The sequence below is a fragment of the Sphaeramia orbicularis genome, chromosome 11 (genome assembly GCF_902148855.1).
Source record: "Sphaeramia orbicularis chromosome 11, fSphaOr1.1, whole genome shotgun sequence".
In the NCBI taxonomy this organism is placed as follows: Eukaryota; Metazoa; Chordata; class Actinopteri; order Kurtiformes; family Apogonidae; genus Sphaeramia; species Sphaeramia orbicularis.
Genome location: NC_043967.1, coordinates 40,927,395 through 40,953,797, shown reverse-complemented (window position 1 = coordinate 40,953,797; position 26,403 = coordinate 40,927,395). Strand labels below are relative to the sequence as shown.

Here is a 26,403-nt window from a genome sequence, read left to right as displayed (position 1 = left end):
CATGAAATATATAGTGAAAAACAATGCTTTAAATTATGAGTTTGGATGTTTTTATTTAAACTATACATATATTTGTGACTTTAGGCTGCATCCGTGACTTCAACATTAACTTTGTTGTTGTGTTCGCTCTAGTGTCCAGTGCTTTTATGGAGGCTTTTTTAAAAACAGACATTTGCTGTTGCTGCTCTCAACGAGATTAAAGTCAGTCAGGGTGAACTAGAACAGTCTGAAAAGCTCAAAGATCCTAAAATGTTTCACAGACCTGCTTAGGGAAAAAAAAATGACCTAGTTGACTGATTGAAGCTTTACTATTTGTCATTACAGGCAACACCTTTTCATCTTTTCTTAATTCAATCATGAATTAAGAAATATCAAACAATGTAGCTGTAAGAAACAAAATAAATTAGTGTGTTAAAAATAGACATGAATATATGCTATGAGCCTTCCTTTTTCTGCTAAGACTATAACACTATCATAAAATACTTTGATACTGCAGTAAAGCTCATCATTCTGGTCATTGAACTATTTTTATTTGACCTGAGGCTGACATTTATCATTTGATTGTATAAGCCTGGTAAATCTTTTTTTGGGCTCTGCTTGATCTGTTATTGCTGTTATTGTACAGATATATTCATGCACCAAAATAAACTCAAATTTGATCCTATTCCAACAGATCAAATCAGGATCAGTCTATGATATCTTATCTGGTGGATTCAGAGGCAGATAGATAGATAGATAGATAGATAGATAGATAGATAGATAGATAGATAGATAGATAGATAGATAGATAGATAGATAGATAGATAGATAGATAGATAGATAGATAGATAGATAGATAGATAGATAGATAGATAGATAGATAGATAGATAGATAGATAGATAGATAGATAGATAGATAGATAGATAGATAGATAGATAGATAGATAGATAGATAGATAGATGGGTATTTCACAAAAAGAAAAAATGACATTAAAAGTTCAAAACGAGATGACAGGGGAAATGAAAAAATGCAAAAAAACCCCAAAAAACAAAAAAAGTATTTCCTCCCTTTTTTGAAAAGAAAAAGCTGCAAAATAAAATATAATGAAAGAAGTGTGACTCAAAGTTGATTTTAGTTGATTAAAACATAATACAGTTATATCATTACAATCATCCTATTTAATATGCAGCTCTGTAAATAATAAACAAGGTAGTAAAAGATGCATAACACAGCAAATATAGTTAATATGTCCTTTAAATGGATGAACTCTGACTATTTTATGAGACAAAAATGAAATAAATGATAGATAGATAGATAGATAGATAGATAGATAGATAGATAGATAGATAGATAGATAGATAGATAGATAGATAGATAGATAGATAGATAGATAGATAGATAGATAGATAGATAGATAGATAGATAGATAGATAGATAGATAGATAGATAGATAGATAGATAGATAGATAGATAGATAGATAGATAGATAGATAGATAGATAGATAGATAGATAGATAGATAGATAGATGTACTTTTATTTATCCCAAACTGGGAAATTAAAGTGTACACTGAAAAAAAAAAAATCTGTAATTTAACAGAATTTTCACTGTTCCATTTTTTAAAAGAATTTTTTCTCTTTTTTCACAGAAAAATACAGTTAAAATACATTTGCAATTGTATCATAATTTCACAAATATTTCTTTTCTATTATGAGATCAAACTGTTAATTTAAAGTTTAATACTGTAAAAAATAATAATAATAAAACAAGATAAAATTACTGACAATTAACCGTAAAAGAAGTATTTGTTCTGTAAGTTTAACAAGACTTGTTTGTTAATTGACAAATATCTTGTGTAATTACAGGAGGTTTCACAACAAAAATGTTGAATAAATGTATTTTTGTGAATGTATAACATGTATAAGCCCTGATAAACTGTCCAAATACAGTTTTTATCAGTGGACTGTGCAACTTAGTCTCATTGAAAATTATTTATATAAATATATATAGGTAATTTGATTGTTTAATACATGTAAATATTCTTTATTAAACATTAAAAAGTCTAAAAAATGTGCAAAATCTCATGTAAAGTTAGGGCAAAACACTGTCTTTTCATTATGGAAAATTGCCATATTTTTATGAGATAGTTATTTTCTGTTATTTTACAATATTTTTTCGGCACCCCTGCTGCCGAAATATTACCGTTTTTTTTTTTTTTTTTGCAGTGTACATTTAGTAACAATACAATATCACAGCAAACATGAGTATGACAATAATAACATAAAAACAAACACTACACATTGTACACTATAAATTACAAGAATAAAAAGATCTTGGTAGAATCTTGATAGTAAAATATCTGTAATGTGCTGAAATAAACTGTAAGGTGCAAAGCAAGTTGAAATATTTCAATTGGGATTGTGCAAAAGACATTTAAGTTTGTAAAAGATGTTGTTTTCTCTTTATTTCTGGCTTCAACAGAGCCTTTCCTTTGGCTCTAGTTTTGTTTTAATGACATACACAAAGCGCCTCTGAGCCTTTGAGTCCTCCGGTCATGCAAGAAAAAGACGAAACAGCTCAAACAGCCTGTGTTTTAGCCCAAACACAGATGCAGGACTGTCAGTTTGGACTTCATCTATATGCAAGTCGTGTCATCTGGGCGAGTGTTGGGCATCGCTGCAGGCAAACAAAGCTGAAATTCATCCTGGATGTCTGCTGGTGGCGCGGACCACCACACACGGCCAAAGACAAGTCTGCTCTTCTATGGTTTGCATTGTTTACGGCGATGCAGTCTGAGTCATCCACCACGAGTGTCCTCCTCACAGACGCTGCAGAGCTGCCAACACCCACCACCAACGGCTGTCCACTGGCTTATGAAAGCCCTCCCACATAAAGATGGTCTGTAGTGGCCAGCATGCACTTTCACATTGTTAAATATAAACATCTAAAATACAACACAACCAATACAGACTGATATTGGTAATAAAACAGGTTTTAATAAAAGGGAAAAATATGCAGAAATGTTTTTTTTTCTTTAAACTTGTCTTGTGTCATATGAAGATCCACTTGATATTCAGTTGTCTTTATTTTGTGTTTTGTTGAAAAATATTTTGAGGCCGGACATGACATGAAGGAAGAGGGGGAAGAGAGAAGGAGAGAGTGAAGATGGGGAGAAGAAAAAAGAAAGAGAAGATGGTGAAGACCCTCACAAGAAAATGTTAACAATACTAACAATAACAACCATGGTGATAATTACGATGATAACAATGAGTAGAACAAGAACTGAGTAAATTGAGCCAAAAATAAAAATAAATAAATAAATAAATAAATAAATAAAATCCAAAACCCACCACCAACAGCTGTCCGCTGGCTTATGAAACCCCTCCTACAGACTGATGCTGATAATAAAACAGGTCTTAAAAAAAGCGAAAAATATGCAGAATTTTTTTTTTTTTTTTTTTTAACTTGTCTTGTCCAACTTCATGGTTGTCTGGTTGTCTTTTTGTGCTGAACAAATTTGCTTTGCCAAGGGGAATTTAATAAAGTATATGAGGCTCCCCTTGATATTCTACTGTCTTTATTTTGTGTTTTGTTGAACTACATTTTGATGCCAGACCTGACATGAAAGAAGAGGGGGATAGAGAAAAAAGGGGGAAGAGAGAAGGGGGAGAAGAAAAAAGAAAAAGAAGGTGGTGAAGACCCTCACAAGAAAATATCAACAATACTAACAATAACAACCATGGTGATAATTATGATGATAATAAGTAGAACAAGAACTGAGTAAAGTGAGCCAATAAATAAATAAATAAATAAAGATAAAAAATAAAAATAAATAAGTCAAAAACCCACCACCAACAGCTGTCCACTGGCTTATGAAAGCCCTCCTACATAAAGATGGTCTGTAGTGGCCAACATGCACTTTTCAGATTGTTAAATATAAACATCTAAAATACAACACAACCAATACAGACTGATGCTGATAAATAAACAGGTTTTAAAAAAAGTGAAAAACATGCAGAAATGTTTTTTTTGTTTTGTTTTTTTTTATATTCTGCTGTCTTTATTTTCTGTTTTGTTGAACCACATTTTGATGCCAGACCTGACATGAAGGAACAGGGGGAAGAGAGAAGGGGAGAAGAAAAAAGAAAAAGAAGGTGGTGAAGACCCTCACAAGAAAATATCAACAATACTAACAATAACAACCACGGTGATAATTATGATGATAATAAGTAGAACAAGAACTGAGTAAAGTGAGCCAATAAATAAATAAATAAATAAATAAAGATAAAAAATAAAAAATAAATAAGTCAAAAACCCACCACCAACAGCTGTCCACTGGCTTATAAAAGCCCTCCTACATAAAGATGGTCTGTAGTGGCCAACATGCACTTTTCAGATTGTTAAATATAAACATCTAAAATACAACACAACCAATACAGACTGATGCTGGTAATAAAACAGGTTTTAAAAAAAGTGAAAAACATGCAGAAATGTTTTTTTTTGTTTTGTTTTGGTTTTTTTTTAATATTCTACTGTCTTTATTTTCTGTTTTGAACCACATTTTGATGCCAGACCTGACATGAAGGAACAGGGGGAAGAGAGAAGGGGAGAAGACAAAAGAAAAAGAAGGTGGTGAAGACCCTCACAAGAAAATATCAACAATACTAACAATAACAACCATGGTGATAATTATGATGATAACAATAAGTAGAACACAAACTGAGTAAACTGAGCAAATAAAAAAAAAGAATAAAATAAAATAAAATAAAAGACCCACCACCAATGGCTGTGTACTGGCTTATGAAACCCCTCCTACATGTGCTTTTCAGATTGTTAAATATAAATATCTAAAATATAACACAACTAATACAGATTGATGCTGATAAATAAACAGGTATTTAAAAAAATGAAAAATATGCAGGTTTTTTTTTTTCTTTAAACTTGCCTTGTCCAGCATTTATGTATTTGTTTATTTAGCAGGGACAGTACACATTAATGAACATGTTGTGTTAGGTTGAACCACATTTTGATGCCAGACCTGACATGAAGGAACAGGGGGAAGGAGAAGAAAAAGCGGAAAGAGTGAAGGGGAGAAGAAAAAAGACAAAGAAGGTGGTGAAAACCCTCACAAGAACATATCAACAATACTAACAGTAACAACCATGGTGATAATTATGATGATAACAATAAGTAGAATAAGAACTGAGTGAACTGAGCCAAAAAAAAAAAAAAAAAGTATATACATAACCCACCACCAACGGCTGTCCACTGGCTTATAAAAGCCCTCCTACATAAAGATGGTCTGTAATGGCCAGCATGCACTTTTCAGATTGTTAAATATAAACATCTAAAATACAACACAACCAATACAGACTGATGCTGATAAATAAACAGGTATTAAAAAAAGTGAAAAATATGCAGAAATGTTTCTATGTGAGTGTCTTGTGGATTGTTTAAATTGTTTATATTCACTTTTTGTGTCACCGTGGGAAATAAAAGAAACATTTCCTGTTGTAATAAACTGCAGGATTAAGTGTTCCTCTGTGAGAACATTTGAGAACATTTCCTCTGCTTTCAGCTAAATAAACTGTTTAAAACCCCTTTTGGATTCGCTGGGAAATGTCACAAAGCTAAAAAAGTTTGTCTGAGCTGATGAAAAGTTGACTTTTAATGAGATATATGGTTCTCACAGGACAGACAGCAAGACTACAAAAACCTAATGATTGACACTTGCACATAAAGTTAGAATACAATTTGTACTTCTCATAAAATGATTATGACTGTGATTTATTTAGGATAAATAAAGTGTAACTGGGACTCAGTATGTAATCACTGCACTTCAAATGTCAAAGGGGTTTACTGTTGTGTATGAAAGGAATGAAAAGAGGAATGTGTCTGGAAACAAAATGATTCCAACTTTATGGGCTGATGTAGAATAGAATAGAATAGAATAGAATAGAATAGAATAGAATAGAATAGAATAGAATAGAATAGAATAGAATAGAATAAAATAGAATGTCTTTATTGTCATTGTACAGGTACAACGAAATTTAACAAGTGCAATCGTCCTAAATGCTATAAAAAAAAAAAGGATAAATAATGTATATAAAAGAGTATAAAAACTAAAATATAAAAGAAAAACCCTGACAGCATAAATATCTAATAATAAAAAAAAAAAACAGCATAAAAAGAGTAGAGTAGAAGTATAAAAGACACATAAAACATCATCATATACTCATTAAACTTCTAACATCATACAAAATCATTTAATGAGCCAAATATCACATTTATATTAACCTGTTTAACCCTGACCATATTTTCAGGGGAAAAACGCCTAAACAGACATACCCAAAGTAAATGAAGAATTACTTCACAATAATAAGGTTCATATGGATGTTCTTGGTGTCTGTGGACATTTACAGACCTCACAGAATCTACTCCCATTGTCTAAAATATTGTATCTATTACTATGCCTGTGTAAACTGTAACAAACTAAAAGAGAAATTAGAATTTTTTTTTATCTTCGCCTGTTTTTTTTCAGCTGGATTGACGATATGCATAAATTAATTGTTCGTGTCGGAGATTTTTAATAGCGTATATTTCACCCCACAAAGATTAAAAATCATGTTTGAACATTAAAGTTTGCACTAAAATACACTTTTGATGTACTTTTATTAACATTAGGGTCTAAATTTGAGCAAAAGTTGAAAAAAACATCCATTGTCCTGATTTATTATATTTTTTATAGTAGATGAATATTAATATAATTTTTTTCGGCCCGCTGGCGGGCTGATAGGACTAACGAGGTTTTAATGCAGCAGTAAAATCAATCCAAAAACTTGACAAAATGTTAAATTTTGAATGGATACATTATATCAGTGGTGGAGTGTTTTGTCAGTGTGGTATCAGTGCTACATTACATTAAAGGATCAGGATATTTCTGTCAGTTTTATTTATGTATTTCACAGGTGTCAAACATGCGGCCTGGGGGCCAAATCCGGCCCGCCAAAGGGTTCAATCTGGCCCGCGGGATGAATTTGTGAAATTCAAAAATGACATTTTAATTCAGGTTCCACACACAGACACATACAGACCAATTAGATTTCAAGTGGGTCAGAACCAGTAAAATATTATCATAATAACCTGTAAATAATGACAACCCCAAATTTTCTCTTTGTTTTTTGGTGTAAAAAAGTAAAATTACATGAAAATGTTTACATTATCAAACTACACTTTTACAAAAAGCATGAATAATCTGAACAAATCTGAACAAATGGAACTGTCTGAAGAAAAGTAAATGCAATTTTACCAATATTCTGCCTGTTATTAAATGTTTTATGTGATTGTAATGCACATGTGTAAATGATAAACTGATAAACCGAGGCAGAATATTGTTAAAATTGCACTTATTTTTCTTAAGACAATTCAAGTTGTTCATGTTATTCAGATTTTTAAGGAAACTTTGTAGATGCAAACCTGATCGGAATATAATTTTACTTTTTTCACTGTTATTATTTCACTGGTCCAGCCCACTGGAGATCAAACTGGGATGAATGTGGAACTGAACTAAAATGAGTTTGACACCCCTGGTCTAATGTGTTCTTGTAACTTGTAATCTTGTAACTGTGTGTTGTATTTACCTTTTGTATGTATTCCCTTGTAAAAAAAAAACAAAAAAAGAAAAAAAACAAAAAAGCTCTTATTCTCAATGTCATTTTTTTCCTGGTTAAATAAAAGTTAAAAAAAAAAAAAAAAATTCCCCAATGTTCCCTTCTCTCTATCTCTAGCATAAAATACTGAATGTATTCAACACATTTTCATCACTATCAAAAATATATAATATAATGATAATAATATACTTTTAGATCACAGGTGTCAAACATGCGGCCCTGGGGCCAAATCCAGCCCGCCGAAGGGTTCAGTCTGGCCCGCGGGGTGAATTTGTGAAATGCAAAAATGACATTTTAATTCAGGTTCCACACACAGACACATACAGACCAATTAGATTTCAAGTGGGTCAGAACCAGTAAAATATTATCATAATAACCTGTAAATAATGACAGCCCCAAATTTTCTCTGTTTTTTGGTGTAAAAAAAGTAAAATTACACAAAAATGTTTACATTACCAAACAACACTTTTACAAAAAACATGAATAATCTGAACAAATATGAACAAACGGAACTGTCTTAAGAAAAGTTTTACCAATATTCTGCCTGTTACTAAATGTTTTATGTGATTGTAATGCACATGTGTAAATGATAAACTGATAAACCGAGGCAGAATATTGTTAAAATTGCACTTAATTTTCTTAAGACAATTCAAGTTGTTCATGTTATTCAGATTTTTAAGGAAACTTTGTAGATGCAAACCTGATCGGAATATAATTTTACTTTTTTCACTGTTATTATTTCACTGGTCCGGCCCACTGGAGATCAAATTGGGATGAACTAAAATGAGTTTGACACCCCTGCTGTATTTCATTGTTTTCCATATTCTGGAGGGCTTTGGCTCTTGCTGGGTCATGGGTTTTGTTAATATTTGACTTAAAACTGGTCTTTAAACTGGAAAGCCCAAACCCTAACTGAAAGTGTCGGGTTAAAGCTGCAGTGCTGATATTTTTTAAAGCATCATTGAGTGAAAAGTTCAATTTAAATAGTCTGAGAGGACATGAGACTGCTGCATCTACTGCTTGTCTGTGTTTATTGCCCCCCCCCCTTCTGCAATGCCCTGATTTTGGCTTAGTAACAGGTGTTTTCAGAAGGGTATAGGTCCGGGATTAAATATGTGACTGACAGCTGTAATGACCAATTGCTGATCATATTCTGGCAGCCTGGACACAGTCATATTCTGCATCTAAACAGGGAATGACTTCAGTTCATTGTATGTATTTAGATTTAAGCTTTTGATTTGGACCAAGAAGAGAGATGTAGATGTAGGTGGAAGACGTGTATGCTAATATTCTGGTGTTTTTCCACCCTGCTGCTGAAGCTTTCAGTGTCAAAACTGGGTCAAAGCGTTCTAAGTAGTTAAACTGGGCAGTACAGGTTTAGGACACAAACAAACACAACTGTCTTATCGCAACAGTAAAGCAGTAAAACACATGACTCACAAAAGTGTAAATGACTATAGCCAAAAATGTGCTTTTTTCAGCCGTTACCTTCAGGGAAAAATACAGAAGTCTACATGCAAAGAAAAACATCTGTAAGTTATTTGTCTCCGTTACCATTAAAGCACTTTCCTTACTATAGACACCTTTAATTACACTATTTTAGCACATTTTAGCGCTAATGAATTACTGTGCTTTTTTGTAAAATGCATTTTAATTGCTGGCTTGTGTGACTGACCCATTTTTTATTTATTTTGTACTGTTTTTTCATTATGTGATGGATATTTACATTCAGGTTAGAGACAAATTTCTGACAAAATGTCTAATTGACAAAAGTATTTCTGTTATATTCTATTAACCCTTTCATGCATGAATTATGAGAACCTTAGTCAATATTTTTTTCTTGAGTGTTTTTATTCCTCTTTAGGCATGAAAAAAACGATGCAATTGAATTTTTTTTGTATGAACCTATTTTTCGTGGAGTTACAAAAATGTCCACTCAGCTGGACACCATGTGTTTAATTTTTGAAGCAAAGAAACATGTATTTAAAACTCATCATCAGAAAGTGATATACTGTGTGAAAACTATGAAATAAAAACATTTTTAAAGCCGTTTTCTCACATTTTATCCTACTCAAATACTAGTTATTACTCATTTCATGGAGATAATATCTTCTGAGACCCAGGAAATTGACAATTTTAGCTTTTTTACACAAAAAAATTGTCTTGATTGGAAACTGCATAATGCAACCGTTTTTTCAGATACATTTTTAAAATAATTTTTACTTACTGATTGATTTTTTTTAATGGAATGTCCTTTGTGATGGACAGCATTTAAGTTAAACTGTCAAACTTTTGTCCCCTATAAAATGCATTGCTGGGTCTCAGGAGGACATGCCAAAAAAAAAAAAAAAATTGTTTCAGAAAACTGTTAATTACAGTCTCATAATAATTAGCAATTGATTTACACTCAAACATGTTATTGCAGATCAGGTTTATCAAGAGCAGTAAAGTTACAGTAATTGTATGAATTGCAGTGTTTGGGATGATGCATAAGCGTCCACTGTGTCGGCTCATATGGAACTAAAACAACCAAACCCATGAATATACAAGAGAACAGCTGTAGAATAACTATCCACTGGAGTGACCACTATGCATGAAAGGGTTAATTTTGACATAATATGTAACTTTTTAACATTCATTCAACAATGTGTTGTAGATTTTCACATCATACTTGGAAATTATGGAGAAAAAAAATAAAAATAAAAATCTCATGGATGACATAAACTTAATTTCCTGGTGCAATCACTCACATTTTTTATGCTATTAAAAAGAATGACCATAAAATCACATTAGTGAGTTAAACAATAGTGTAATACATCTGAACTGCAATTTAGCATAACCATAAATGACAGAAGATAGATGCTGGCATAATGTTTGCATTAAAAAACACTTAATTGTCATAATGGAAAGAGAAAACATGTATTTATTTGTCAAATACCCAAAGTATCATGTATTATATTCAGTGTAGAAATAGTAGGTCAGCCTCTGTTACCTGGTGTTTTACCGCCCCCTACTGGACGCCTGTACGTACACACACGTACAACGTCATATCCAGGGACGTCATGACGTTCACTTGTAGAAAGGACGTCCACTTCAATGTACACTCGCAGCAGACTAGAGGTAAATTAATATATAATCCTCCTCCATCCTTTCTAAATAATCTCATTTGTCTCTTGCCTTTCTCGAAGTCGTATTTTTTAAAACACAAGACCGGATTTAATTGATGTATTTGTCGAAGATACTAAGTTTAAAGTGGTAAAAGTGGTTGCAATGAGGGTGCTGTGGCGTTCTGGATAATACTCATACTTTGTTTTGGTAGTTTCTAACAGGTGACAACTTGCATTTCTGTGTTTTTCCCCATGTACTTTAGCATTTAACATTAAAAATATACGACTGGTATGTTTTTGTAAATTGTAAATAATCACAGCTCAGCTGGATTGAGGCTAACAGAGCATATTGCTACTAGCATGCTAGCATACACAAATGTACTAGTATGTTATAGTGTGTGTAATGTAAACATGTGCAGTCCTTTCCTATGAAGCTTAGCCTGAAGTGGCTCTGTCCTTTCTTATTGTGTCTGCTAGAGAAATGTGAGGCTGTTTGAGGCCCTGCTGTGACTCGTCGTGACAGGGTTATAGGTAAACCTCTCACAAAATCAGCCAAAGATACAGCACTAGTTCATTATTAGATTGTATACAGTATGTGAACACATCTGAAGAACATGATTGATAGTTCTGATCTGTTTGACTGTACCAGAAAGAAATGCAGCTGAGCGATCATGCACAAACCAAAACTCAGGACCAAATGAACCCACATATAATGCAAAGGCTGTGAATAAAAAATAACACCTGTTAATTTGTGAAATTGTGCTTTCTACAGGACCAAAGAGATGAGGTCCATCCCAGCTCTCCTCAGACCTGACTGACACATGTCGCACAAGTGAAATCGCAAGTGGTATGTTTTTGTACTGTAAATGTAGAATTTAGTTGTGTGTATGTTCTAGGATCTGAACTAAACTTGTTGTAAATCTAAACTTGTTTGCTCTATTGTGTTTAAATATATCTCTGTAATGTCCAAGCTGCAAAGAACGTAACGTTAGTTGACTCAGTTCCATCCGTTCCAACCTGATAATTTATATTGAAATTAGGAACCGATTATAGCTAACTTTGCAGCCCCCGGTGAGAAATGATCAGAGAACATGAACCCAATATGTGCAGCCGTTAGGCCTAGTTGCATGTGTTGCTCGAGAAAGCGGACTGGGAACTTTAAGGGATGGCTCGCAAGTGGGAAGTAAACATGAGGAAGTGTAAATTTAATAATTCCTTGTTGGAGAAAAGACCATTCTTTACCAGGTTGACACGAATGGAAGGGAATAGCTGTGAAATGGGGATTAAATTCTATGCTAAGTAGTCTTAAAAAGTCTTAAATTTAATTTGTAGAAACCTGTAGGAACCCTGCATTAAGGTGAAGATGTAGTCCTTCAGAGTGCGTTAATGAGTTTTTATAACCTCGAGGCTTGTGCAGTCCTTTCCTTTGAGGCTTAGCCTGCTGTGGCTCTGTCCTTTTGTATTGTGTCTGCTAGAGAAATGTGAGGCTGTTTGAGGCTCTGCTGTGACTCTTCACGGCAGGGTTATAGGTAAACCCCCGACATCAAGTCAAGTAATACCTTGTGGTCCTTTTTGTTATTGTCATATACAGTACAGGCCAAAAGTTTGGACACACCTTCTCATTCTTTGCATTTTCTTTATTTTCATGACTATTTACATTGTAGATTCTCACTGAAGGCATCAAAACTATGAATGAACACATGTGGAATTATGTACTTAACAAAAAAGTGTGAAATAACTGAAAACATATCTTATATTCTAGTTTCTTCAAAGTAGCCACCCTTAGCTCTGATGACTGTTTTGCACACTCTTGCCATTCTCTTGATGAGCTTCAAGAGGTAGTCACCTGAAATGGTTTCCTAACAGTCTTGAAGAAGTTCCCAGAGATGCTTAGCACTTGTTGGCCCTTTTGCCTTCACTCTGCGGTCCAGCTCACCCCAAACCATCTCGATTGGGTTCAGGTCCGGTGACTGTGGAGGCCAGGTCATCTGGCGCAGCACTCCATCACTCTCCTTCTTGGTCAAATATCCCTCACACAGCCTGGAGGTGTGTTTGGGGTCATTGTCCTGTTGAAACATAAATGATGGTCCAACTAAACGCAAACCGGATGGAATGGCATGTCACTTCAGGATGCTGTGGTAGCCATGCTGATTCAGGTTGCCTTCAATCTTGAATAAATCCCCAACAGCGTCACCAGCAAAGCACCCCCACACCATCACACCTCCCCCTCCATGCTTCATGGTGGGAACCAGGCATGTAGCATCCATCCGTTCACCTTTTCTGCGTCGCACAAAGACACGGCGGTTGGATCCAAAGATCTCAAATTTGGACTCATCAGACCAAAGCACAGATTTCCACTGGTCTAATGTCCATTCCTTGGGTTTCTTGGCCCAAATAAATCTCTTGTGTTTGTTGCCTCTCCTGAGCAGTGGTTTCCTAGCAGCTATTTGACCATGAAGACCTGATTCACGCAGTCTCCTCTTAACAGTTGTTGTAGAGATGTGTCTGCTGCTAGAGCTCTGTGTGGTATTCATCTGGTCTCTAATCTGAGCTGCTGTTAATTTGCGATTTCTGAGGCTGGTGACTCAGATGAACTTATCTTCAGCATCAGAGGTGACTCTTGGTCTTCCTTTCCTGGGGCGGTCCTCATGTGAGCCAGTTTCGTTGGAGCGCTTGATGGTTTTTGCGACTGCACTTGGGGACACATTCAAAGTTTTTGAAATTTTCTAGACTGACTGACCTTCATTTCTTAAAGTAATGATGGCCACTCGTTTGTCTTTACTTAGCTGATTGGTTCTCGCCATAATATGCATTCTAACAGTTGTCCAATAGGGCTGTCAGCTGTGCATCAACCTGACTTCTGCACAACACAACTGATGGTCCCAACCCCATCAATAAGGCAAGAAATTCCACTAAGTAACCCTGACAAGGCACAGCTATGAAGTGAAAACCATTTCAGGTGACTACCTCTTGATGCTCATCAAGAGAATGCCAAGGGTGTGCAAGGCAGTCATCAGAGCTAAGGGTGGCTACTTTGAAGAAACTAGAATATAAGAGATGTTTTCAGTTATTTTACACTTTTTTGTTAAGTACATAATTCCACATGTGTTCATTCATAGTTTTGATGCCTTCAGTGAGAATCTACAATGTAAATAGTCATGAAACTAAAGAAAATGCAAAGAATGAGAAGGTGTGTCCAAACTTTTGGCCTGCACTGTATGTCTAAGTTGAACCTCTTCTCATTTGACAGGACTGCAGGAGAGCAGGTACAGCTACCGCTTAAACCGAGCTTCAGAATGGGAAAGAAAGGTGATTTAAGTGACTATCAACGTGGTATGGTTGTCGGTGCAAGACGGGCTGGACTGAGTATTTCAGAAACTGCTAATCTACTGGGATTTTCACGCACAACCATCTCTAGAGTTTATAGAGAATGGTCTGAAAAAGGTAAGATATCCAGTGAGCGGCACTACTCTGGGCGGAAGTGCCTGGTTGATGCCAAAGGACAGAAGGTAATGGACAGACTGGTTCAAGCTGACAGAGCGGCAACGATAACTGAAATAACCATTCGGTACAACCAGGATATGCCCAAGAGCATCTCTGAACGGACAGCACGACGAACTCTGAAGCAGATGGGCTACAGCAAAAAAGAAAGACACCAGGGTGCTAATCCTGTCATCAAACAGGAAACTGACTCGACAATTTGCACACGTTCACCAAAGTTGGACAATACAGGACTAGAAGAAAAATGCCTCGTCTGACTTGGTTCTATCGTTCATGTTATTTATGCTTTTTATTAGTGTTTTCGTCTTTCCCTGTAATCTGTGTTTGTGTCAGTCCACGATAATTTATATTTTTTATTTATTTAAAGGTACATTTTCTAATGAATGTATGATTTTGTTTAAAGTGCATAAAGTATGTGAAGAGTATGTTGATCCATGTTTCATTTTGGGGAGGGGGGGGGCTGATGATATTAATTAGGGTTCCCATGCGTCCTGGAAAACCTGGAAAATGATTGACCAATTTCCCAGTCATGGAAAACATGGAAAATTAGAAAAAAGGTCTAATATCCTGGAAACGGTTAAGTTCAATTTATCCTCCCCATACCTTGTGACCTTGTGTGCCTAAACTGAGATGAAACAAGGGAAATTGTCAGTGATTTATTGAAAATATATAAATATTTTTAGAGGAAGTGCAGGAGAGGAAGTAAGAGAAGAGAAAGTTGAGTTGGGAATTACCTAGTTGAACTTTGTAACTGCAGTTTGTCAGGCTAATGAAGTGCTACGCTGTAATCTGTGGGTGTGTTTGAATTATTCCATCATACGTTTGTCATAATTTTTCAAAGATAAATTATAGCCATTGACTGCACATCAAATGTTTGAGTAATGAACATAGAAATCTGGGTAAATGCAAGTTACAGCTGTAGAGAAAAACACTTCTAAAGAATGAAGGGGACAGTGGAATGGATTAGTGCATGACCTGATAACTTGTCTTTGTAGCGGCTGAAAATGTCCTGGAAAACAACATCAGGGAAAGAGCAAGAACCTTGATTAATGTGTAACGGTGTCAAAACTCCTCTTTCACATGTCTGTAGTTGGTTTGTTTATATAAATTATAATTCAATACGGGGCAGGATTAAAATTGAACAAGAAAGACATTTGGATTGTAGCTGATCTGACCTTGTTCAGAGGACGTGTGTATCTTTGTGGAGCAACAAAAAACTGTTTTGAGTTTTTCAAACATTAAATGAATTTACTCATGTTAAATATACATGTTAGTCAGCATCAGATAAAGGAAATATTAACAAAACTGGGACTTTCAAAAGGCAACTCACAAAATAACCCATTACAGTAAAAAAAAAAAAAACAGAAAAACTTTATAATTTATTGCTGATCTGTGTTTTGTTTTTTTTTTATTTCATATATTTGTTATATTAAAAAATGAGTCCTATTCCTATATATCTTAGTGAAAATAAAGTTGAATGTAGGCAGATCTGGCAGGGTTTAAACCTGAAGCTGATTTGATTCAGTAGAAAAAGATTAAATAAATTACTGGTTTAATTCTCAAACCTGCTGTAATACCGTCACAATCCATGTGGGGGCGATGTTGCATTATGGTTTTATGGATAAGGATATTACTCCATAAACTTGAACGTTTCATGCCTTAAATTTAAATATTTCTTTATACATAACCAGTACCGAAAAAATATTATGTGATTATTTTTTTATTTTCATTCATTATTACAAAATGGGATAATAACGGGTAGACTGCAACATATTTCTGCTGAACTAGATTTTGATTAAAAATAATAATAAAAAGTATTAGGGAAAAATGTTTTTTTTTTTTTTTTTTGTGGGAACAAGGAAATACATGTGAATAAAGTGTAAAACATTTCTACAGAAGGAAATCAAGTTCATAACACGAATATGCACCTGAACCGGAAGTGACGTGTACTTTCGGTTTCATCCAACTGATCAAATCAGCGAAGACAAATCCTGGAGAAAACAGAAGAGAAAAGTAAGTTGTAAAGCTCATGTAAGTGCAAAGTGTAAATCTGCATTTGTAAAACTTCCATTTACATAAAATAGCTGATGTAATTTTACTGGAGCAAAGTTTACTTATGCGTCTAAATATAGTTTTATTGGACGCATTCTTAACATCACAAATCAGGTTTTTGCTAGTATCTGTTAATTCAGATTAATAATAGCAAACATTAAATCTGTTTCGTAGATTATATCACGGCTTTAAAGTTACTTTCACTTTTGGTGCAGCGTCTTAACTTTAAAGGAATCAAAATAAATGTTGGATATGTGAGTTAAATGTGTGTGTTTTTGTTTTATATTCAGATGGATCAAAGTAGAAGTATGGTAGAGGTCTGGGGTCTACCAGAGGATTTACAAGAGCACAAACTAGTGCAGAAAGTGCACAGGTACTTCACCAAATGTGAGCCTGGAGGAGGTGAAGTGGTGAAGGTGTTGTACCCATGTTATGGACCAGGACAGGCCTTCATCATGTTTAAGGAGCCTGAGGGTGAGACACACACACACACACACACACACACACACACATACATACACTACCAGTCAAAAGTTTTAGAACACCCCGATTTTTCCAGTTTTGTATTGAAATTCAAGCAGTTCCAGTCCAATGAACAGCTTGAAATGGTACAAAGGTAAGTGGTGAACTGCCAGAGGTAAAAAAACAAACAAAAAAAACAAATCTGCAACTGGAAGTCTTCTGTTCTCAGCTGAAACTGAGACTTGCTTACTACAACCACTATTGAGCTGTGCTTGAAGCTTAAATAAATAAAAAATTCCAACTTTAGGGGCAACAGTGTATTTTTATTGGTCCACCCCACTTCAGATTAAATTGGATTGTATGTTGACCCCGAACTAAAAGAAATCTGACGCCCTTGACTTTCTCAAATTCGTCATATGGGTCAGACTGGACACCTTTGTTGGCCAGTTTTGGCCCATGGGACCTATGTTTGACATTCCTACTAGGGCTGAAAGATATATCGTTATCGTATCGATATCTAGATATGAACATTCAAGATATTAATATCGAAAAAGCAACGATATAAGCGATATAGATTTCCCCCACGCTCGCCCTGCATGTACAGCACTGGAAGTCACAACAAATTTCATCTATTCGTACTTTATGTTAATGTTGATGACTGGCAATGAGTTTTTATAAATAAAACTGCACTTTCCACATTCTTTTGTATTATGATGTTTGTATTTTTCTGAAAAGTGCTTGGTTTTCACCAAACCCATAGTCATATCATATCGTATCGATATCGAGATATCTGGCATGAATATCGAGATATGAAATTTTGTCCATATCGTTCAGCCCTAATCCCTACCCTACACTACTGCTAGAGAGAAACACAGCTACTACTATAATTTATATATCAACACATTCATTTAATTGTCTTCTTTTATTTCATGTACGCTACCAGTCAAAAGTTTTAGAACACCCCAGTTCTTCCAGTTTTCTATTGAAATTCAAGCAGTTCAAGTCCAATGAACAGCTTGAAATGGTACAAAGGAAAGTGGTCAACTGCCAGAGGTAAAAAAAAAAAAAAAAATGGTAAGGTTAAACAAAACTAAAAAATAATGTACATTTCAGAATAATACAAAAAAGCGAACAAGAAATGGGTTAACAACTTAAAGCAGTTCTGCAGCAATGGAGGTTGATCAAGCCTGGAAAGTTGGTGCTACCAGTTCCTCCAGGTGTCCCAGCATTTGTGAATTCCTTCCAACCCCCTCTGTCTGCATAAAAGTAGTGTTGGAACATACTTTGGTACCATACCATTGTGAGCATTATTTGGACAGTATTGTACTGCAGAAAGTAGTGTGTTACTATAAAAATGGAAAAGAGGAAAAGGCAATTAACAATAGAAGAGAGACAGACCATCATAACGCTGAAAAATGTAGGTCTGTCCCACAGAGAAATGTCCAAGAAAGTCCAGGTGTCAGTAAGTCCAGTTTCCTTCACCATCCAAAGGCACTCAGAAACTGGACTGGGAAATGCTGACAGGAAGAGGTCTGGCAGAGCCAAAGACACAACAGAATCAGAAGACAAGTTTCTGACAGTCAACAGCTGGAGTGAGAGGAGACTGACAGGACAACAGCTGAAAGCACAGTGAAGATAATGGTTGTAGTAAGCAAGTCTCAGTTTCAACTGTGAACAGGTTTTCTTTTTTACCTCTGGCAGTTCACCACTTACCTTTGTACCATTTCAAGCTGTTCATTGGACTGGAACTGCTTGAATTTCAATACAAAACTGGAAAAATTGGGGTGTTCTAAAACTTTTGACTGGTAGTGTACATGAAATAAAAGAAGACAATTACATGAATATGTTGATATATAAATAATAGTAGTATCTGTGTTTCTCTTTATCAGTAGTGTAGGGTAGGGATGTCAGACATAGGGCCCGTGGGCCAAAACTGGCCAACAAAGGTGTCCAGTCTGACCCATATGATGAGTTTGAGAAAGTCAAGGGTGTCAGATTCCTTTTAGTTCAGGGTCAACATACAACCCAATTTAACCTGAAGTGGGGTGGACCAGTAAAAATACACTGTTGCCCCTAAAGTTGGAATTTTTTATTTATTTATTTTTTTAGACATGTTCCTCTTTTTTATTTCTATTTATTCACCTTTATTTATTTATTTACCTTTATTTAACCAGGAAAACCTCATTGAGATTAAAAATCTCTTTTCCAAGAGTTTCCTGGCCAAGATGGACAGCAGTACATTAAAGGGTTACAGACACAAACTTTCATACATAAAAACAAAAACAATTATTCAATACATAAAAAAGCACAAAATCCAGTCAGACAAAAACTTTCATACAGAAAAACAAGAACAGTTATTCAATACATAAAAAACCACATAATGAAGTCAAACCTTCGAAAGTCAACTTTGCTGAAAGTCCCCACAACCTGAAGATAAAGTGCATCAGACAAAACATCTGCTGCCAGATGTCTCCCTCTCTACCCTCTCTTGACCTGGTGTAATAATTACACACTGAGTCCCTGCTACAGTTAATTTATTGAGAATAAATCACATGATCATAATTACCTCATGAGAAAAGGTTGTTTTTCATGGGCAACAGTGTAATAGCAAAATAACCTAGAAATAATGACATCTCCAAATATTCTCTTTGGTTTAACCCTTTAGGTGGTGGAGTTTTTTTATATTAAATTTTGATATCAAGATTTCAAAAAGCTGTTTGTTTCATTCATTTAATCATTTGCTTGTTGCTAATTGCGACTTTAGCATTTAAAGGGTTACTATGAAAAAATAAAAATAAAATCACAAAAATGTTTACATTCACTAACTCTCCTTTTTACAAAAAATATGAATTACCTGAACAAATTTGAACAACATGAAATTTCTTAAGATAAATAAGTGCAATTTTAACAATATTATACCTGTTACTGAGTGTTAGTCTGTATGTTTTAATGCACATGTGTTAAATGATAAGTTGAGGTATAAAACTGATGAAACTGCACTTATTTTTCTGGTTTTACATGGTTGTTCAGCTTAGTTACATTTTGTAGTGAAAGCATAGATTGTAAATGTAAACATTTTCATCATGTAATTTTACCTTTTTCACATTAAACTAAGGAGAAAATATGGAGTTGTCAATATTTACTATAGGTTATTATGTTATTATTTTATTAGTCCAGCCGACTTCAGATCAAATTGGGTTGTACATGGCTCCTGAACTGAAGTGAGTTTGACACCCCTGGTCTAAGGTGTGTCTTTTATCGCCATCTACTGACCATAGCAAGGAACTACAGTGAAATCTGTTCAAATGATGTTTCAGGATCTCGTAAATGCACAGTATTCATGCTGAGGTGTGAGATTAACAGCATGTTTCACTAAATATTTTCAGACACATTTCAGCAACAAGTGGAAGAAGTATTCAAATCCTTTGAAAAATAAAAATAAAAATACTAATGTTGCTGGAATCTGTTACAAAAAACACCAAAAATTGATACATTTATCTCAGTCTCAGCTTTGTGCTCATTTCTCAATAATTCTATAGATTATTTATTGTCTCATTAACTGCTTTTGTTCTTTCTGGTTGTTGTTGTTTGTTTTTATTCCTCCTCTTCACCCTTCCTTGTCTATATGTTCTCTGGAAATTCTCATGCTAATATATTTTGTGTCTTTTACATATTTTTATTTCTTTTACACCATTTCTATTGATTTATTTATTTTAAATCTTCTCCATCTTATGTAATTTTTGCCCTATTTTGTCTTTTACATTATTTTATCCTTTGTATTTTCTTATGTCCAATAAAAACAGCCCTGTAATGCATATTGAGTCCTGAACATAAGTTTGGGAAAGGCCGTGTTAGTAAATAAGTTAAATCTGCATTTGTTTCCTCAGCTGCTGCACGTGTTTTGCAGAAGAGCTCCCATGTGTTGAGAGTGAATCATCAAACATATCATGTAAAAGTGAAAGCACCAGACAGTCCTGAGGTAGAGCTCCATTTCTGACCTAAAAACACTAAGTTATGTGAGGTCTGAGTACGTGTGTGTTCATCATTTTGTGGCTTTCTTTTTTTCTCTCTGTTTGCTCTCAGGTGGATTTACCAGTGGAGGCGACGGTACACCTGAACAGTTTCTCAGATCAGAAAAAGGTGCGAGAAATCCTCCTATCACACGACTTCGAGATGAAGATGGTAGACAGGAATCGCCTGCAAATCACAGGTTCATTTTTGAAGCTAGGAGCCGCAAAGATCCGTTTGGAGATGCTTCTTCACTCCCAAAAACAAAACGAAACACCACCATCCCCCTCCAAAGACAGAAGCCAATCAGGAGCTTCATCATCTTATCCACAACAACCCAGAAGTGAGTCATTTGTCATTGACATGGACGTCCTTATGTACGCTAAACGTGTCATGAAACAACACATGGAAGACATCCTACGGCGCCATAACGTCCAAATGGAAGAGCGTCCATCTGGTGATAACATCAGCATCACCTTACAGGGAAAAAGTACACAAACAGCCATTACCAAACTGCAGAGTTTTCTAAATGAGCTCAGTTTATCACTACGCACACAGGAAGTGGCACTAAAGAACATGGATCAGGAAGGACGGGACCTTTTGAGAAGAATTCAACAAGGAAACAATGTTTACAAGTCGGTGTTGGTCTGTCGGAGGAGCGACACGCTGCACCTCATCGGACCGTCTGCGGAGAGCTATGAGGTGAAACAGCAGCTGATGGGGACGACGGCGGACCGATCAGGTCGGACTGGGACGACGGTGGACCAATCAGGACGGACGGGGACGAGGAGGAGCACCTCTGTGCCTCCAGTCAATGGAAGGAAAACTGACAGAGCACGCGATGCAAACCTTAAGTCGTCTCCTGTGGAGGCCCGAGGTCACTCATTAAAGTACCACCCTAAACATGAGGCTGCTGCTCACAGCGGTGCAAGTGAAGGTCACAGAGGAAGAAGCAGGTCTGAGACTCGACAGAGAACGCAGACAGAAAAGGCAAACGGCCACGAGCAACCGAGAGAAAATGAACACGATTCACTCTCATCACCTAAGAAATTCATCACACAGCAATACGACAACTTTAAAAAGACATTTAAAGGATGGAGAAAGTGAAGAAGTGAAATCTACTACTAATACTACTACTACTACTAGTACTCCTATTACCATTACCACTATTACCACCACTACTACTGCTACTACTACTAATACTACTACTAGTACTGCTATTACCATTACCACTATTACCACCACTACTACTGCCACTACTACTAATACTACTAGTACTACCATTACCATTACCACTATTACCACTACTACTACTGCCACTACTACTAATACTACTACTACTACTACTACTACTACTACTACTTTTACCATTATCACTATTACCACCACCACTACTGCTACTACTACTAATACTACTATTACCATTACCACTATCACTACTGCTACTACAACTACTACTACTACTACAAATACTACTAATACTGCTACTATTAATGCTTCCTCTACTACCACTACTACTACTGGTATTAATACTGCTCCTGCTACCAGTACTACTGCTACTACGACTATTAATACTACTTCTACTACCACTAGTACTACTACTACTATCACCATTACTCCTATCTCTACCACCACTACTACCACTACAACTAGTACTACTACTTTTATTAATACTACTTTTACTACCACTACTACTACTACTACTACTACTACTACTACTACGACTATTAATACTACTTCTACTACCACTAGTACTACTACTACCACTAGTACTACTACTGCTATTATTAATACTACTTTTACTACCACTAGTACTACTACTACTACGACTATTAATACTACTTCTACTACCACTAGTATTACTACTACTACCACCATTACTCCTATCTCTACCACCACCACTACCACTACTACTAGTACTACTACTACTGCTGCTGCTACTTCTACTACTACTACTACTACCACCACTACTATTACCACTACTACTACCACCACTACTACTACTACAACGACTGCTACTACTACCACTACTACTTGTACTACTACTGTTAATGCTATTTCTACTATCACTACCACTAGTACTACCACCAGTACCACTACTATTAGTACCACTACTACTCCTACTATTAGTACCACTACTACCACTACTACTTCTACTGCTACTGTTAATACTACTTCTACTACCACTACCACTAGTACTACCACCACTACCACTACTACTAGTACCACTACTACCACCATTACCACCACTACTGTTACCACTAATACTACCACCACTACTACTACAACGACTGCTACTACTACCACTACTACTTCTACTACTACTGTTAATACTACTTCTACTACCACTAGTACTACCACTACTAGTACCACTACTACCACCACTACCACTACTACTAGTACCACTACTACCACTACTACTACTACTTGCTTGCGTTATTTTATTTCTGTCCTTTATGTTTCCACATCCACACTACATGACATAAAAGCTGTAAATATGTATTAATATTACATTTAAATACATAGAGTTAATTACACAAGATTGTGGTGCACTATACTTGTCTATTGACATTTAGATCACATTAAATATATAAACAGGGACCTGCATATTATGTGACTGATAAAACATTATTTTATTGATATTTTGCAAAATCTCAAGTTTTTTGGAAATAGGAAAATAGACTGTCTGCAATTTTCTACAGATATTCAGTAAAACATTCCCTGAAATTACTGAGTTATTATGTGGTCCTAGGCTATTTTTTAACATGAGATGTTAATTTATGCCCCTTGATATTGAGGGAATGTTGTTGTGGTCTTTTATTTCTTACAGCTTATAAACATGTAATGGGTTTTTCCAGGTTTTTGACTTGATAACCTGTCACATTGTTGACTTTTCATTAGATTGTCACAGTGTTCTGATGGTTATTTCCAAAGCTGTTTATACACAGCCTGACCCAAAAAAAAAAAAAAAAGCCCCGCACACAATATTTTAGTGCGCTAACTTTAGTTTTGCTTACAGGACACATTCACCATTGCATCATTTATTCCATGAGATACTTATGCAATGTCACAATAAGTACCACTGCATTTATTTCCAACCTGATGTGCATTAATTTTTTGCCCAGATCTTCTCCAACACATCCAAAGATTCTCAGTGGGGTTCAGTCCTGGACTCTGGTGGTCCATCCATGTGTGCAAATTAAATCTCACTCTCCTGAACCACTATATGACAAGTCCAACAAGCCTGATGAGTCTTGGAATAGTGGTTAAGGGTTGTTTAAGACATAAGAAGCTACTCACTGCATCAGTTAGGGTTAAATATATATATTTTTTTAACTGACATACTAAGCACTGCAGTAATTTTTACTTGTTTGCTTTGTCAAATCCATGTGGGGGCTTTTTTTGCCCAGTGTATTATGTTTTTATGTTTGTATTTTAATAACATGAAAATCACATGAAGGGTTAAAATGTAAATTACTGTATGTTAATGGAACAAGCTGCAGTCTGAGCTCCATCTACAAACACTGATTCCTTTGACTGATTTGAAAGAGAGTGAAATCTCTGCAATCAAGGTTGTATGAAGGACTGTACATTTTTTGATTGATTGTATAAGTTTATTGTGTTTGCCAATGCTTTTATTGTAAACTATAACAAGTGGTGCCAGGCACAATAAACCCCACTCTTTGCACGTATTTCGCCCATTATAAGTAAATGGGAAGATTAAAAAAAAAAAATCATAAAAAATTTGAACTTTGACCTGTTTTTCCCAAAATGTACTGAGATCTGTTCTGAGTCACTGACAGTCTATAAACCCAGTTTGGTATGAATTCAACCAATAGTTTTGCTGCTAAAGCATTAACAAAGAAATTAACAAAACAAACCAAAAACATGCACTAATCCAAATACTTGGATTTAACCCATAAAGACCCAGTGCTACTTTTGTGGTAGTTCTCTAATGATTTTTTTCCTCTATATCTTTAACCTTGAAGTCATTTATCACCATTTACACTACTATTTTGCTCTGAATTTTGCATTTTTAGGTATATAAATAGGTGTTTTCCTTTATTTACTTAACACGTGCATGCTCATTAAAGCTCAGATTAAAACCTCTTGAGACCCAGGGAAGTAAGGGTTTTGGATTTTACATTAAATAACTTAATAACTTCCTTGATTGGAAATAGCATGATGCAACATTTTTTTCTTTTTTTTTTTTTTTCAGATACATTTTTAATTTTTTTTTTTTTTTTTTTTTTTTTAATGGAACGTCCTTTGCAGTGAAGTTTTTTTTGTTTGTTTGTTTTCCTACAAAGGACAAAAATGCATTGCTGGGTCTCAGGAGGTTAGTTGAGTGTAATTATATGAAAAACAGAAAAGTGAAGAAAAAGTATCTTTTTCTGCAAAATATATCATTAACTGAATATAAACCAAGTGTGTCCATCCACTGTCATTGATCCAACTCCATGGGTTTTACTGCTAAATCAATGTTGTAGAACAGGGGTGTCAAACTCATTTTAGTTCAGGGGCCACATTCAGCCCAATTTGATCTCCAGTGGGCCGGACCAGTGAAATAATAACAGGGAAAAAAGTAAAATTATATTATGATCAGGCTTACATCTACAACGTTTCCTTAAAAATCTGAATAACATGAACAACTTGAATTGTCTTAAGAAAAACAAGGGCAATTTTAACTATATTATGCCTTGGTTTATCAGTTTATCATTTACACGTGTGCATTACAATCGAACAAAAGATTTAGTAACAGGCAGAATATTGGTAAAATTGCATTTACTTTTCTTAAGACATTTCCGTTTGTTCATATTTTTTCAGGTTTTTTGTAAAAGTATAGCTTGGTAATGTAAACATTTTCATGTATTTTTACTTTTTTACACCAAAAAACACAAAGAGAGAATTTGGGGTTGTCATTATTTATAGGTTATTATGATAATATTTTACTGGTTCTGACCCACTTGAAATCTAATTGGACTGTTTGTGTCTGTAAGTGGAACCTGAATTAAAATGATTTCGACACCATTGATCGTTAATATCTCCAGTGTAAAATTTCCATTTCACAAATTCATCCCGCGGACTGGATTGGACCCTTTGGCGGGCCGGATTTGGCACCCGGGCCGCATGTTTGACACCTGTGTTGTAGAAGATGATGGTGTTTCCACGGTAACTACGGAGCCTCTGAACATCCAAATGGGTCATATCTGATGACCATGAAAAGATGTTAAACTGCATTTTACACCAATTATTTACATGTATTGATAGGATTAGTGGATCAACAGGTATTAAACATTTTAAATCAGTAGATGGTTTTGGTTACCAGTGGATGTTTTGGGTCTTTATGGGTTAAAATGTATTAAAATTCATGCCTTTTCAGTCTATATGCATTTGTGCTATAATTGCCTTGATTGTATGAAGTTTGTTCCTGATAATGTCTTTATTTTTTACTCCTGAATGCAACTGTAGGCAGTGAAAGAGATGAGGGGAAGCGCGAAACAGCGTCCCAGCAGCAGGAAGTGAAACATGCAACTAAACTCATGCTGATAGAGGAAGTACTTTTGGCTAATGAGGATATAACCAGCTGGTGAAGGAATACAAAGGTTAACTGGATGTCTGAG

The 26,403-nt window shown here is 35.2% G+C and overlaps 1 protein-coding gene across 1 annotated transcript; it reads left to right on the top strand.

Moving 5' to 3' along the window:
• Positions 1 to 16,227: 16,227 nt before the first annotated feature.
• Positions 16,228 to 26,388, top strand: rbm43 (RNA binding motif protein 43). The gene is made up of 5 exons (XM_030147749.1): positions 16,228 to 16,270; positions 16,600 to 16,783; positions 20,659 to 20,750; positions 20,855 to 21,735; positions 26,252 to 26,388. The coding sequence occupies exons 2-5, from the start codon at positions 16,600 to 16,602 to the stop codon at positions 26,256 to 26,258; spliced, it is 1,164 nt and encodes a 387-aa protein (XP_030003609.1). The 5' UTR covers positions 16,228 to 16,270; the 3' UTR covers positions 26,259 to 26,388.
• Positions 26,389 to 26,403: the final 15 nt, after the last annotated feature.

Bases quoted from the DNA above. Each gene is read 5' to 3' on its own strand.
- rbm43 (XM_030147749.1), top strand. From the start codon at position 16,600: ATGGATCAAAGTAGAAGTATGGTAGAGGTCTGGGGTCTACCAGAGGAT. The intron at 16,784-20,658 runs GTGAGACACACA...TTGTTTCCTCAG, and splicing joins CATGTTTAAGGAGCCTGAGG to CTGCTGCACGTGTTTTGCAG. The intron at 20,751-20,854 runs GTAGAGCTCCAT...GTTTGCTCTCAG, and splicing joins AAGCACCAGACAGTCCTGAG to GTGGATTTACCAGTGGAGGC.